Below are 14,692 nucleotides of genomic sequence, written 5' to 3'. Positions count from 1 at the left end.
GTTACAGCTGTATGCAGCCCTAGCTGGTTGTATGCTAGTCATGAGGCAACCTGAGGTAATTTAAGAAGCTTTTTCTTTGGGGTTTATCCTTTTCAAGGAGGTGCTGAGCCACCGCATAATCACCATGCTGGCTAACAAACCGGCTGTTATGACACTCACAACTAAAGCCAAGGGATGCTCTACCTTGGGGTGGAGAATTGCACCTCCCTTGCTGGAGCTGTGACAGGCTGATGATGCCTTCACAAACTTTGAGCAGTTTTGTCTGCTCACAGTGGGTCATAAGTTTTGCAATGATTCCTCTCTTGCTGTTAAACACTCTCCCTCCTCTCCCAGAATAAACTCTTAAGCGTGCTGCTGAGAGGTATCTACCTCTGCGCTGCTTTCAGAAGTATCTCACAGTGTCACAGGACCTTGGGCCCTGCCCTTCCCTCCTGTTCCCTCTTAACTAACTCCACTTTACTCAGCATTATCATATATCTTCCTAAATAATGCATAAGCTAATCATTGCTTATATTCCCGTGGACCAGGGGCAAGTAATGAATTCAGCACAAATCATTCGATGTACTGACAGTAGTACAGCTGAACAATGGACTCTATTAATAACGCTAAACTTACTCGTCACTTGGTAGGATGGCCCTTGTTTGGTACGGGATTATTTGAGGCAAATACTCTGGTAAAAACATTGAAAGGTGAAGGAAGGGTGGAGGGAGAATATTAAAATTAGCCGGTGACCTAAATATATAGCAATATGTATGCCAGACTTGGAGCCTTACAAGTGTCAGAAGCTGAGACACAGTATTACAGCCTGCCAGAAGGATGAGCCAAACCTCTCCAGTCCTCCTTGCCCCCTCCTTAAAGCCACATTTGGAGTTCATTGGGTAAAATACGATTCTGTCAGCATAAGGGCTGATTTTACCCGGGATCCAGGGAGAGTAAAAAAATAAAGTGTTCTTCTGCTCACTGGATTATAAAAAAAGGCTCATTTGCAAAATGTTCTGTTCCTCGCAGAGGACGGGGTTGCTGGTAATTAGTCACCATTAAAGGGGAACTTATAAGGACAAATGTCGTGTAGCGGCGGGAAGGCACCACTAGCGATGCCGCAGCAGGTTGGCTGCATCCAACCTGTGCAGGAGCAGCAGCTCCAATTGAATTCCTGCAGGCTTTCGGCTGCAGATGTTCGATCCTAAATGTGGCAATCAGCGATGTAACTCAACATCGGGATGCTGCCACATCCTGCCCCACACCAAATCCTGGAAAAAATAAATGCCCGTATTGACTTGTCAGTTCAAGGCACGCACAGGCAGGCAGGAGGCTCATGCTGATGTCTATTAAAGTGAGAGCAAAGTCTTGGGGTATATTTACTATGAGAAACGGAGCATCATCACGCTACCTGAGCTGGTAAACACAGGCTTGGCCTCATAGAACTGCAGAGTGCAGCTACAGCACAGGCACAGGTCTGCAGCATGGAGCCCCGCTCACACGGGGCTATTCCCCAGCCTGAAAGACTTACCTTTTGGCAGAGTTACTCTATAATTTCCCGACCCAAACTGGCTTGTCTCCAACCACCTTGCTACCACGCTCCCCTTCTTGGACCACCCTGTCCCAAAAACCGATGAGCCCGGCAGCAGAAAGTGCGAACCTTTGACTCTGATAAGGTACTTACGCTGGCACCAGGGATTGAACAGGATGTAAGTATCAGTTGCTGAGTTTCTGTGTGTCCGGAGGATGCCAAAGGGAGTCCAGACAGCAACGTACAGGCGAAACTTCCCAGCGATGCAGGTGGCAGAGGACATGATGGACAGGCGAACGGAGTTGTTCTCCTTGTGGGTAATCTTGGCTCCCCACTCGCCAGGTTTCAGCACATGACCTACTAGGATTGGGATGTAGGTGCCTTTGTTTTGCTGTGGGTAGCGACCTGGAGAGAGAGGGGGGGATAACTCCATGAAGAGGTTCACCTTGTTTTGGCAGTCTCTTCATTTCCTGGCAGTCCTCTATGCCTTTATCTATTTTCAACAGAGGTGGCAAGTTTTAGTGGGCGGAAGCCACCTCCCTCCCTCAGAGCTTCACAGAGTGCCCGGCCACTTGGCAGTATGGCCACATGAATACATGCAACACCTCCCAGTAGGCAGCCGGTGCAGACGCCCCCACCCGTCTCGCTCCAGCAAGCTTCAGTCTCGCTGGCTCGGGCGCTGCCAGGAGTGTAGCCGTGGTGGCATAAGCAGGGGCTGTCCCAGGCTTTCGTTGCTCGCCACTGTTTATCCTAGTGCAGCAAGCTGCACTCCAGCTTGCTCCTTGACTTGGTGTCAGCTACACTGTTGGCAAGTTGAGGTAAGAGCCCCTTCCCCAGTTCAGATGCACCCACCACCCTTGTCGCTAGCATGCAAGTGCCCACCGGGACATGGACGTTGGCTTTGGGGCTCTTTAGCAGAGCAGAACCTCGTTCTTCTCACTGCACTACTGTGCCAATAAGCAGAGACCAAGCGCTCTTTCATGTAATTCCACAGAGATGGAGGAAATACAAGTCAGTTCACCAGCAGATACCCAACGCTCAGTTCCTCCTGAGCGTCCCTTCCTCATGGACGGAGCGGGAACCAACTCTGGACACCCCGAGGATAGATGAGCAAATCTCGGCTGGATAGCGAAACTTTGTCTGCAAGCAATGGGTCCCAAAGTACGACACATCTCCAAAGTACCACACATGATAGTCTACCTCATAGTAAGACAAATCACACGCCAGAGAAGCCTATTTTACTCTGCCAACTATAAAAAGCATCTAGACAGATAGGCTACATGTAAACATGTACACTGCCAGGATTCAAAGTTGTGTGAGGATCCACCCTTTGAGCCTGAGGTAGAGCCAAACTATATCTGGAAGCCAACCAGCAGCATAGACAGAAAAGACACTTGTGAGAAGGCTGAGTTCCTTATCTCATTCTCAAATCTATTCTTCATTTCATATTTTGGGCTGCAATTCAGACTCTCTCACTCAAAAATAGGGTCATGAAAGGCAACGATGGCAGACAGAGAGACAGACTTCTATATTTTTCATTCCTACTATTTAAGAACTTCAAAATTAAACTCATAAGGGCGTTGATTTTCCTGCTTGCTTATTTTTATACAGCTGATGTAGAGAGAATCCCAGATCTGAACACTGCTATATTCTGGAAAAGAACAACTCCAGCTTTGAATCTGAAGCTTGCGAGCTGCCACAATATCCATGTTTCTAAGAAATCTGGGGCTACTGTGCTTCATCCGAGAGATTATTCGATGCACGTGAATTTCCATTGTGCAGATGTTCAGTGCACATAAATAGCCCACTTTGCCCTGTTGGCCAGGGATGCTGTAACCCATGAAACCCATTCAGATCAGCGAGGGATGCAACAGAAGGGAAAGACCTACAGAAGAAAAAAGGACTAGAATAAGAGAGCAAAATCAATAGAAAACACTAGAAGATAAAGCACTGGACACTTCAAATATAAGCCATCAAAGGAAAGCCAGTCTAGAGAGAAGAGCCTATAGACGTAACAGAGATGAGAGTCTTGCGCCTGCTAACAATTGCGATCTGAGAGCTGAACATATTCTTGTCCTTTGTAGTGCGACTGGCTATGACCTAGCTTGCCTCTACAGTTGATATTTTGCTTCTAGTTTTGACATAATTGGTTTTTTAAAAAAGCAGTCCACGCAAACAAAGCAGCAGAGCAAACCAAGTAATTGAACTGACATCCTTGAAAATCGTTAACAAGTGCTACTTTTTAAAATACCTCCCTTACCTCCTTCAGAAAGGTGGGAGCAGGGAGAGATTACTATTTTAACGTGGTTAGGAACTGACACTGTCATCTTCACTGCAAGCTGCACGTCAGTGTAGGAGCCCATTGGGGACAGAAGGAGCCGTGCCGCGGCGGAGGCTGTGCACCACCATGTCCGTGGGCACCACATGCACATGGGGAGGCTGCAGAATCACTCCCCAGTAAACCTGCCTATCGGAACCAGATAGGATTCCAAAGAGGCCATGGGGCCTTTGCAAAACATCCGTATGGAAACCCCCTCACCGGCATCTCATAGCAGGTTTGGCAAAGCGTCTGCTATTCTCACTTTTCTGAAACTTCAACACACACAACTCCATTTGCCCTTCCAAACAAATGTTCCTCTTGCGTGCAAAGCCACAAGACACCCCAGTCTACCTGTTGCTTGACAAGGGAGCACCTGTAGCTGCTGCTGAGGAGTATGCAAGGTCCTTTCAGCCCAGAGCCTGTGCATCCTCCACACAGCTGCTCCCATGCAGTAAGAGAGAGAGGTCACTGCACTATCTTGCTCACCCATGAGGAGAAGGCACTCTGGGGTATTGCCTGCATCCTTAAATACATAGAAGGGCTGCCAGGGAAGGGATATCCTAGAAGTCAGGATAATTTGCAGATGTTATAAACAGTAAACACAAGAGAACATTGTTTGCTTCTAATAGATGAGCAGGGTTCAGTGCTCACTAATGGTTGCATAAATCCTGAACCCACGAGGAAGCCTGGGAAGATGGGGAGAGACCTCAAGAGCACAGTGAGCTGTTTCCAATGTTTTCTTTGAAGAGAGGACAGGTTCCCTAATCTTCTGACACAAAAACCTAAATGCAAATGGAAAAGCGAGGGAATTGTTACTTCCGACAGGAGCTCGTGGAGCTGAATTGTAATCTCACATCTAGACACCTGACAGCACCAGCCACACTAGTTTCATAAACACACATCTGTTGTCTTAATACCAGAGGACTATAAAGCTGAGTAACTTCGGCATTACATGCTAAGGTTGCTGGCAAAAGAGTCCTTACATAGGTTTAGCACTATGTTTATCAACATCATAGGGAAGTCCTCTCAGGATGGCTTGGCTATTTGACTTTTATCTACATCTTGAGCACACATTTCTAGCTGCAGTGGAGAAGTAGGGCCAACTTTGGCTCATAGTTGGGGTATCTGTAATGTCAGCCCTTTCTCAGAAGGCATAATGTGCAATGGTGATTTCATTCTCTGGGTTAGAGTCTCTAAGGAAGAAGATTCAATGTTATTCAAGGACTCATTACCAAAAGCCTGCAAACGCCTGGCAGAGCACTCTCTGCAGATCTCTGGTGCTAACCCAACCCACGGAAAGGCAGGAGGGTGTTTGGGTGCATGTCAGGACCAGGAGCCACGCAGAGAAGATAAACTCTTTTTATGCTGACAGGAGGGTGCTTCTGCCAGCAGCATCAGCTGGCTCAGGATCCCTCTCGCTCCAATTTGCTCCAGGAGTTGGCAGCCTGAACCACGCTCTGCATCCAGTTCTTTGTGGTTGCCTTACTCCCCGACGCTCATGTGTGCTTTGGGTGTAGGAGGCCCTGGCCCTCACACGAGGACTTTTCACAGCCAATTGCTCTGTGAAAGGCAAAGTCATTGCGTGGCATCACACTTTTGGGATGTCCCTGCCCGCTCTCTCTAACAACACATGGACATAGGAAAATCCAGCCTGAGAATTTGGAAAGCCTGGAGGTTGCTGCACTGTTACCACCAGGCACAGAGTGAATTTTTTATAGGGTCCTTTTGCACCTCAGAAGATATCAGGCACTGAACGGGGGCTGCCGACTGTCTTGCCTTCGAGGCAGGAGAGGACAGGAGAGAATTCACAGTGGCCCTCTTTCATGGGCCTCCAACTCTCTGCATTTCAATGCTAGGTACTGAGCCACGATACTGCCAGAAGACATTATTTTCACAGAAACCTCCCTTTTACAAGAGGTTTAATGGCTCAAACGTATCTATTTCCCCTGCTTCACGGTGTACAGGCCTGCAACCCTTTGGTACTTCTTTCTTATCCCACCTTGGTTTCTGTAGCTATCCAAGCTGGGCTCCTAAAGCTCCTGCTCACTTCAGTTGCAGCTCAGCTCTGCTCTACACCTCCTGGGTTTTCTAGGCACCCAGGAAAACAGGAGCAAAATAGCTGCTGTGGCTATTAAAGGAGCCCAGGTCTCCCTCAGTAGTCCATCACAAGGCTTGGAAAGTAAGTAAACATGAGTGAAGGTCTGCATGCGAAATGCATCATGACTGAAGCATGTGTGGATGTGGGCATGTATGGGATGCCCCCCACCACACACACACACTTGACAGGGCAAAAAGCAGAGTGCAATATTTTTTAAAACTTGCCAAAGTCTTGTTTATGCAGTAGCAAAAGAATGACCCATCTAAAACAGAACTGTGGCCACACACACATGCATTCAAAGTGAGTTATTTTTAACATATGCCTCAGCTCCTTAGCATGTCAGCTCTGGGCCCATCAGGCACAGAGGCAAGCTGTGTTTAATTCTGGGTAAAACTGCCACACCAGAGAGGGATTTACAGCAACAGAGGAAGAGCGAGAGATAGATACAGTAAGTTCAGTCAGCAGAACGCAAGCGCTCCTCCTCCGGCTATCCAAGTCTGCTGCTGTTCCTTCCAAGTGACTAACAGGGACCAGGGCTTGCTCAAACCACACTCCTCCTCCTCCCCTGCCCAGCCCCTGGAAGCCCCTCTTTCCATCTAGTTTAGTTTTTCCCTTGATCCCCAGTGGACATACACATTGCTGTATGTCTACGTGCATTAATCAGCTCCTAAATGCCACCGCTGAGTTAGCACCGTGCTGTTAGCCATCGGAGGGACCGACGGGTGCTCTTGGAGAGGCCCTGCACAAGTGAGTAGATCTTTTATTTCAGCAGGGAGGAGGGAAAATTTGGTAGCACAGAGATTAGAGATACAGTGAGCTTCAGAGGACATTTCCTTCCTGATGGAAGTAGGATACCTCAGAAGACAGGGAGGTGAGCAAAGCTATTTCTCAGTAGTCTTTTTAGGAACCCTCCTTAGAAGATTGTTTTTTAAAGGAGTCGAGGAATCTGTCTCCCTTTGGAACATACATTACACACAGTAAGGTCAATAGTTTTCCTGTTAGGTTCATTTGTCTTACCTAGATAGTGTCTTTCATTCAAAGGGTAAAGAATCTATTTCAATGCCAGCCTTCAAAGTATAATAATTGTGACAGGTTGATAAATAAATTTGAGCTGGAAGCCACAAGTACAGTAGCTGTGTAGCAGAGGTAAGCCTTATTGTAGCAAGCAGCCCGGGGATGGGTGCAAGCATATTGGGACCATGCCTTATTAATCACTATGAATAATTACAATAAATATCAGAAGAGGAAAAAGGAAAAAGGAAAAAAGAAAAAGAGAAAGAAGAAGAAGAAGAGAAAGAAGAGAAAGAAGGAGGAGGAGAACAGAAGGAGAAGGAAGGAGAAGAGAAGAGAAGAGAAGAGAAGAAGAGAAGAAGAGAGCAGAAAAGAGAAGAGAAAAGAAAGTAAAAAAAAAAAGTAAAAGAAAAAAGAAAGAAGAGAGATGGTCTAATAAAATCCCAAACAATCAAAACAAGCAAGAAGGAGAAACAAATTTTTGTAAAAAACAGTAGTGTCTTTAAGCCACTGCTTTAATATCACATCTGGGTTCCTCTCACCCTCAAATCCCATTGCCTTCAGAAGTGCTGTATACAAACTTGGAAATATAGGAAACCCAAATATCTTGAAATAATTTTTGCTTATGGCTCCAGTTAGGAATCCTTAACATCTGACCACTCTGTCCCAGGAGTTGAATGTTTCCAGTACAGTTGTAAAACACACATCGGAGTCACGTACCTTAGCTATTAAAACCATTAAAAAACACAGCTAGATTTTACGTGCCACTTGATGCTGCTGCAGCAGTGCAAAAAGAGAGCATAATAAAGTTAAAGACTCCTTTGCATGACATACTGCATTCATGGAGCACCTCGAGGGACTCCCTCCTTTCTGCTCCTCTGGGGCCTGGCTGGGAATTCCAGAGGGGAGGAAAAAAAATACGCCAACACCTTTGTTCAGAAAGTGAATTTTGTTGTTCTTTGCTAAGAGCTGGCAAACAGGTCTCTTCTCTGTCTGGAGTCAATTTCTAGAAAATGCGTTCCACTGCTGATATATTATTCTTTCTTTCCCAAAATGGGACTCCATGTCCAGATCATCAGGTGTTTCTGTATCTTTGTTCAATTTTTGTAGTTCTTTGTTAAACAGGGATACAGTGATTTAATAAACTCAGCGCTGGGTTATGTACCAGCACCAACAGAGTTTGCCCCCAGTACCAGCTAGTTCTTTTTCTATAATGCCAAGAAGGCTCCTAAAAAAATCAAGATCCAACTTTTTCCAATCAGCAACTTTTTCCAAGGGGCAGAACTCAGCTCAGGCACCATCCAAGGTGCCGAGGGACACCATGTCCTGGCCACTCCATTAGCTACCACCTGCCCACCCCAGAGCTGCTGAGGAGGGCAGGTGGCAGCAGGGGTAGCAATACTTCCCACTAAGACAGATTTACTGCCTGACAAAAGGAACAAAACCTCAGCCCTCCTGGAACAACCCATGTCCCAACACTGCCATGAAATTAGGGAAAGGCTGTGGACACTGTAGGACAGTATGAAGAGCTCCATTGATTCTTGGGGCAGGGGAGGTGGTGGTGGTCCTGCATCAGACCCCTGGTTATTTAGTTTTACTCAGGTATCCCTCTGACTATAGGTGGGAATTTTGTGTCACCTAAATAAGCCCTATGGGATCAGCTCTAACACGTTTTTGTTCTTAGCTGCTTTCATGTGTTTATAACTATTCCTCTGGAGCAGGCCTGGGAAGACTGTAGAAAAAGGAGCAGCTAGTGTCTGCTCTCATCTCAGGCCAAAATCCAATGATTTATAGAAGCCTGAGGAGTGCCTATGGGCGGGTGCGTGGGTGTCCACACATGCACATGTGTGGAAAGGTGATAGTAGCCCTGGAGGACTGGGATTTATGATCATTCCGGAAGTATGCCAATGAATAAAATGTTCATAATAATATTTAGGGCTAGACCAATATATATGGATTTATGAAGCCATTTAAGGAAAATACAAACATACAACAATTTATGAGAGAGTGGGGAAATATATCATTAGAGTAAGGATGCACCATATAAACTCATCAACCACTCTAGGATTTACAGCCATATACAGGAAACTACTACTAAAAGCAAGATTGAAGGCCGTGTAAGCCCATCTAATCATACATCTGCTTTTCAGAGAAATCGCTGCCAGTGCAGCAGTGACTGTGGAAACTTTGCAGCACTCATGCCAAACTGGCTACCCCAGGCGCAGGAGCCGTGCTTAGACAGGCTGAGCCCCACACTGTGGGAAGCCAAGAGCAGCACAAAGTATCCCCATCACCACGAAGGCGGTAGTCAGGAGAGATCAAGATGAGCGAAGGAGTCATTGGCTCCTCTGGGCTCCCTGGGGCTCCACGCAAACTGAAATTGTTCCTGCTGTGGGGAACTGGATGTAAGCACAGCATCTACACTTCTCTTGTGGCCCTTTCATCTCAACCCCAGACCAATAAAATGAGTATTTCCCAAGGGGTGATGCTCACCTTTCCTCTCATTAAAGCCAGGAAGTGGCTGCAAGGAAGGAAATACGTGGTGGTGGAGCAGCTCCCAAACCACAGGTACTGAGGCAGGGCTGCAGTCCAGCACGAGAACTGGAATAACATCCCGTTACTCTTTATAAGTGGATATTTTTCCATGTGGATTTTTTGGCCCATTCATTGCTTTCCATACTTTGGCAGACAAGTATGGTCCTAATTTAATGAAGCATTATGTGCAAAACTGTATTATAATAATTCACGTTAGCACTTCAGCCAGTTTCACCGATAATGACTCCACGGAAAACAGTCTGTTAAAGCAAAAAGGACTTCAGTCATAAGGAACCACCTCAGAAGAATATCAGTAAAAGTGACTTCCAGGAGATTGGGGCGAATTATTTATATATTTACATACATATATTTGTGTATACAATGTAGCCCATGAATTCTAGACTCTGTGTGAATGGTCTTTAAACGGACTGTGGATTAGAAAAAATGTTACTAAAGATTGTTCTGTGAGTGTTTCAGACCTAGTTTCACATGACACATGAAACATTTGTCCCAGGTACCCTTGATTCATTACCAATTAGAAGCATTAAGCAGTCTCTACTTGCTTTACTTGCTTCATTAATCATCTTTTTAATGATGCAAAAGAAGTAAAAATAGGAGCAAAAGAAGAGAAGTAAAACTAAATTTTAGGGAATAAAGGAAATAGAATAGTTCTGCACACACAGAGGATCAAGTCATTAAATTGTCACATTTTTCAGGAGCAAAATTAGTCTTTAATGGATAAAGATTCTGTGATGGATTAACATCAATGCTGGGAAATTTCCAGTGCTGGGAACCAATAATTTCTGAATAGCTTTATGCGGTGCTGTTGTATAAACAGCCCTCACTGTAGGCACAGCCCTGCAAAAAGAGACGTTGAGTTTTCCCAGCTCCGGCTGAATTCCCTGGGAGCCAAGGCCAGCCATGCCGACCAAAAGTATCTTTGTACCTTATGAGAATAGCACCTTGAAACACCCAAAAGATTCTACAGCTCATAGACAGCCTGGTCCACAATGCTTGGGGTAACCTTCCCACCACTGGAGATACTCAAAACCTGTCCCCGGGACAAAGTCCTGAGCAACCTGAGCAAGCTGGACCTGCTTTGAACAAGGGCTTGGATGCGAGACCTCCGGACGTCCCTCCAACCTAGGTTATTCTACAGTTTGAAATCCACTGCTCAGGCACACAGAGAGCTCCTTGGTAATGTCATTTGACAACAACCTGCTGATATTTCTTTGTGTCCATCACTTTAATCTCTCAAACTCAGCACTTTCCTAGGAGGTATATCCCTTGTTTCAGTGCAAAAAGCTTCTCTGAGCTCAAGCTGCCTCTGCTGTATGGCTGTTGCCTGAGCCAGTCCCTAGGCGTAGCTCCTGCCTGGCAGTACCAAAGGGTAGGATTCACCTCCCCCGTCTTTGGTGATCTTGAAGTCAGAGCCTGGTCTACGGGGGATAGTCAACAGAGGAAGACAAAAAATCCAGAAGAGAGTTCATCCCATTTTAAGAGAGCAGGGCTAAGCTGCCACCTGGAGGTGCCTGCCGCCCTCCTCTGCTCACAGAGGCAGCAGCCCAGGCACCAGTGTTTGGACTGGGCTCTGGTTTTCAGGCAGCTGGCATTGCGAGAGGTGAATGCCCGCTCTTCAGGCAGGCAACCTGAACAGAAAAAACCTGAACGTAAATGGCCACGTCTCCCCGTGACAAAAGGTTTGAGAGCACAGCACTGAAACCTTGAGCACTCAGTGCCCTTTCCGAAGTACAAGAAATCTCCTCTTTCTCCCCTTCAGGGCATTAAACATTGGACTTGCCACTAAAAGGAGAAGTAGCAAGAGTCAAGCAGATCATCTCTGGATTATTTCCTTCTCCTTTGTGAACTGTTTTTGTTTTGCTTTCTGTTGCTAGCCTCTGAGAACAAATGTACTCTGCTTTCACCACATGTGCGTAAAGAGAAACATTTGTGGAGCACTGAGTACTAACCAGTTCCTAGAAGAGGAGCTTGAACGTCTCTTCTCCCAGTTGGATCTCTGTGAGCTACATTCCTTGTAGCAAGAGGGCAGTGGTGCTCACAGAAGCAGACACTTAAAAAGCAGGGGAGGACAATAGCATTGTATACTGTCCTGTACATGCAGCACTTTTCTTCAGCTGATTGTCAGCCACCACACATGGGACATCAGCATTACCGTTCCCATTTCACAGAAAGAACAGTAACAGTGAAGAACAGGGGAGGGGAAGTCAACCAGAGACTCAGGGCTGACTCCAAAGTCATCATTCAGAGCTGAGTTTGTTGCAAAGTCTCCCCTGGCTCGGGCTGCATTTAACCCCATTCCTACCGTGGCTGAGGATGAAGGGCTTTTTATCCATGCTTGGAGATTCAAGGTACAAACCATGGACAGACGTGTTAGGAAAGAGCAACAGGAAAATAAGTGAGTATGTTTTCTTAAGTGGACTATGCAACGTCAAAAGAAGTGTTAAATTTCTTCTTCCAATATAGAATATCTAATTAAAACAAATGCATACGGCACACAATGGAATAAAAAACAAATGTTCCATTTTCCAATTCTTCTTGCTACAGCTGTTTGTTTTAAATATATAAAGATTAAGGGAACAGTCTTGAATTTAATTAAATCCCCAAAGAACTAATGATATTTATGCATATTAAATTTTTAAAGGCACTTGTGGCTGTTCAGCCAATCATTCACTGGACTGTCATAACATGCCTCCCAACCCTAATTTAAATTAGAAAGAAGAGACCCATGAAAAAAAATGTGCAGACGCTAACCTTTTCACTGTACATGTGTTTAAGAGATAAACGCCCATCTAGCTTTAAAAGGCAACAAATCTAATAAATGGCCACATCATCATAATTCAACGGTGGAAAAAAATCAATGTTACGAATTTCGGAACTGCATCTCTCAGGAAAGTAAATTAAAACATCAATTCAAACCTACTTTAAAGAGTTTATAAGGGGAACATTGACATCTTAACAAGAAACTCCCAGATCACTCTAGATGAAGCTGGGGCTTTCCCAGAGCTGTGATGTAGGGAGCAGCGTTTGATGAGGCCACCTTTGGAGCACATCAGGAAGCCCCACTCTGTCGTTTGCTTTTCCCCTTCTCTAGTGAGGTCATGCCCTTCTCTAGTCCTGTACCTTCAGTAAGCCAACAGGTACATTAGGACCTGGGTCTCTGATGAAGATCTCTCAATGAGAGGAAAAATGCTTTCTTGCTCTTTTTGCAGTAAATCAAGAAAGCCTCTGATGTGGCCCTGAGCAAGTCTCTTGTCCAAAGCCACGATCTCTGAAGCGTCTCCCTTGTTACCAGGTTGGCTGTAAATGCAGGCTGCAAAGTTGCAAGGCCTCCTATTCTTCCACCCTGCGCAATTTTCCCCCCTTGCGTACTCAACATTTTGTTATCCCAGTTCATACACAGTCATCTCTCCCACCTTAAACAACAGACTCCTCCTCCCTGCATCTCCTAAACTTAATAAAAGGTGTTTCCCATACCACCTCCCTTTCAGCATTGCCATACAGCATTAACCAGAGACAACTTTGAAAGCTCAATGAAGTACAACTTCTTGCTAAACAGAAAGCCCCAACAGAAAGCTCCTTCTCTCACAAGAAATTCTGCTGAATTTCTCGAGTAAGGATTCAGACCCTGTTTAGAAAAGCACTTCCTTGCCTATGGTTTTTATGGTTGATCAATTGGAACAGGAAAAGACCCAGCCATTAAGTACTGCTCTGTTCCTGTTTATGAGAGACTCTTCAATCTTGCTGATATGACACGGCCTTTGCCAGGCACTTACCTATCAAATACTCTAGCCAGAATTGGTCCGTCTCTGGCTTGTAGGGTCGGTTGAAGTCAATCTGGATTTGGAAAGGCTGTCCCCGACGCACTATCAGCTTGGGGCTGTAGTACTTGTCAGTGCGGTGCTGCTGCTTGTTAATCTCGTGGGGCTCCTTGAACATATGAATGTCCACAACGCGCAGGTAATCTGCAGAGACACGTAAATGAACAGAAAGGGAAGGAGTCAGTATGTTGGAATGTCAATATTGATATCAACATCATTAGAGGCCCTGTCCTCCCCTTCCCCAGCATTGCCTCATCGAGGAACACCATGCAACAGATCATGCTGGAACTCTTTGGGGCTTACATCCTCCTGGCTGAGCAGGGACTTAGGGACTGACACTTCTCTGTCCACCTGCCATTTTCACAGAGGCTGCAAGGCTTCTAGTGAATAGAGAAAGCAACTGTAGAAAGGGCAGGTTGCTACGGGTGGAAAGCTGAATGTCCCCAAGGAGAGTTGGGCTCCATCTTTCCTTTGGCATCGGCTTTCTGCAAGTCTGGGCCTCGCTGTCACAAGTTTACCAGTGCAATCAGTGAGCTTTTGACAGCTGTGGCTTCATGTCTCCCTTCTTGCAGCCGTCCGTTTGTAAGATGCAAATTCACGGGGCTTTTGTGATGCTTAAATACGTTTGTAAAGCGCTACTACTATCGAGTGCTGAGGAGCCTGAGAGGCAGTTAATGATCCTGCATTCAGCTGAGAGCTTGGATTGTCTGTATTAAATAAGGTTTTGGTGTACTGTATGTGTCTAGACTCAGCTTCTCAGTACACCTCCACTGCTATTAGTGTCTTCTTATGAAAACTAAATATAACATTACGGTATATAATTACAACATAGAGTTATAGGCAAACAGCAGTAGGTATCTGTAACATGCATGGGCAAAGCTTCACTCCCTTCAAATCAGGGCTGTCTAAAGGGTTATAGCCTGCCACTGCTAGAAGTCAGTCTGCTCAGCTAATGACCAGTGTGGGGTGGCATGGGGATAGCCAAAGGCACTCGCAGTCACCACAAGCTACATGACAGTACCATACCGGGAATCTTCACAATGGGAGTCTTCTCAGACAACGAGCAACCACATGAAAATGAACTGGACGTGATTCTTTTGCCTACATGCTTGGGCAGATAATCACAAAACCTCTGCCAGGAGGACCATTACTGCTCACCACCAGGAGAGAGACAGAAGAGTAAAGCTTAATTTGCAGCTCTCAGCTTGTCTTTCCAGGTGCTGACAGTTAGAAACTAGCTAATTTCTGCATTTTATACTGACGATGACAGAGCCAAACTCATGCCTGGCAAAAAGAGGTGCACATTTACAGCAGCTGGTGGAGCTGTGTGTACTGGTGATGGTGGCTAATTTGGCCGGCTACTGAGTACACTGTGAGCA

At 45.8% G+C, this 14,692-nt stretch overlaps 1 protein-coding gene across 1 annotated transcript in view; it reads right to left on the bottom strand.

The window, feature by feature from the left end:
* Positions 1-14,692, bottom strand: part of F13A1 (coagulation factor XIII, A1 polypeptide) — a gene marked incomplete at its 3' end in the record, with an annotated part of 54,469 nt that overhangs the window by 35,030 nt on the left and 4,747 nt on the right. The window contains exons 2-3 of the mRNA XM_009585902.1: positions 13,269-13,457; positions 1,664-1,915 (exon numbers count right to left, since the gene is read on the bottom strand). Of these exons, the coding sequence (XP_009584197.1) occupies positions 1,664-1,915; positions 13,269-13,457 (441 nt within the window). The remainder of the gene's footprint in view (positions 1-1,663; positions 1,916-13,268; positions 13,458-14,692) is intronic.

The sequence above is a fragment of the Fulmarus glacialis genome, unplaced genomic scaffold, assembly GCF_000690835.1.
Source record: "Fulmarus glacialis isolate BGI_N327 unplaced genomic scaffold, ASM69083v1 scaffold8319, whole genome shotgun sequence".
NCBI lineage: Eukaryota > Metazoa > Chordata > Aves > Procellariiformes > Procellariidae > Fulmarus > Fulmarus glacialis.
The sequence above is the reverse complement of the archived record's forward strand: the minus strand, read 5'-3'. Positions and strand labels throughout refer to the sequence as shown.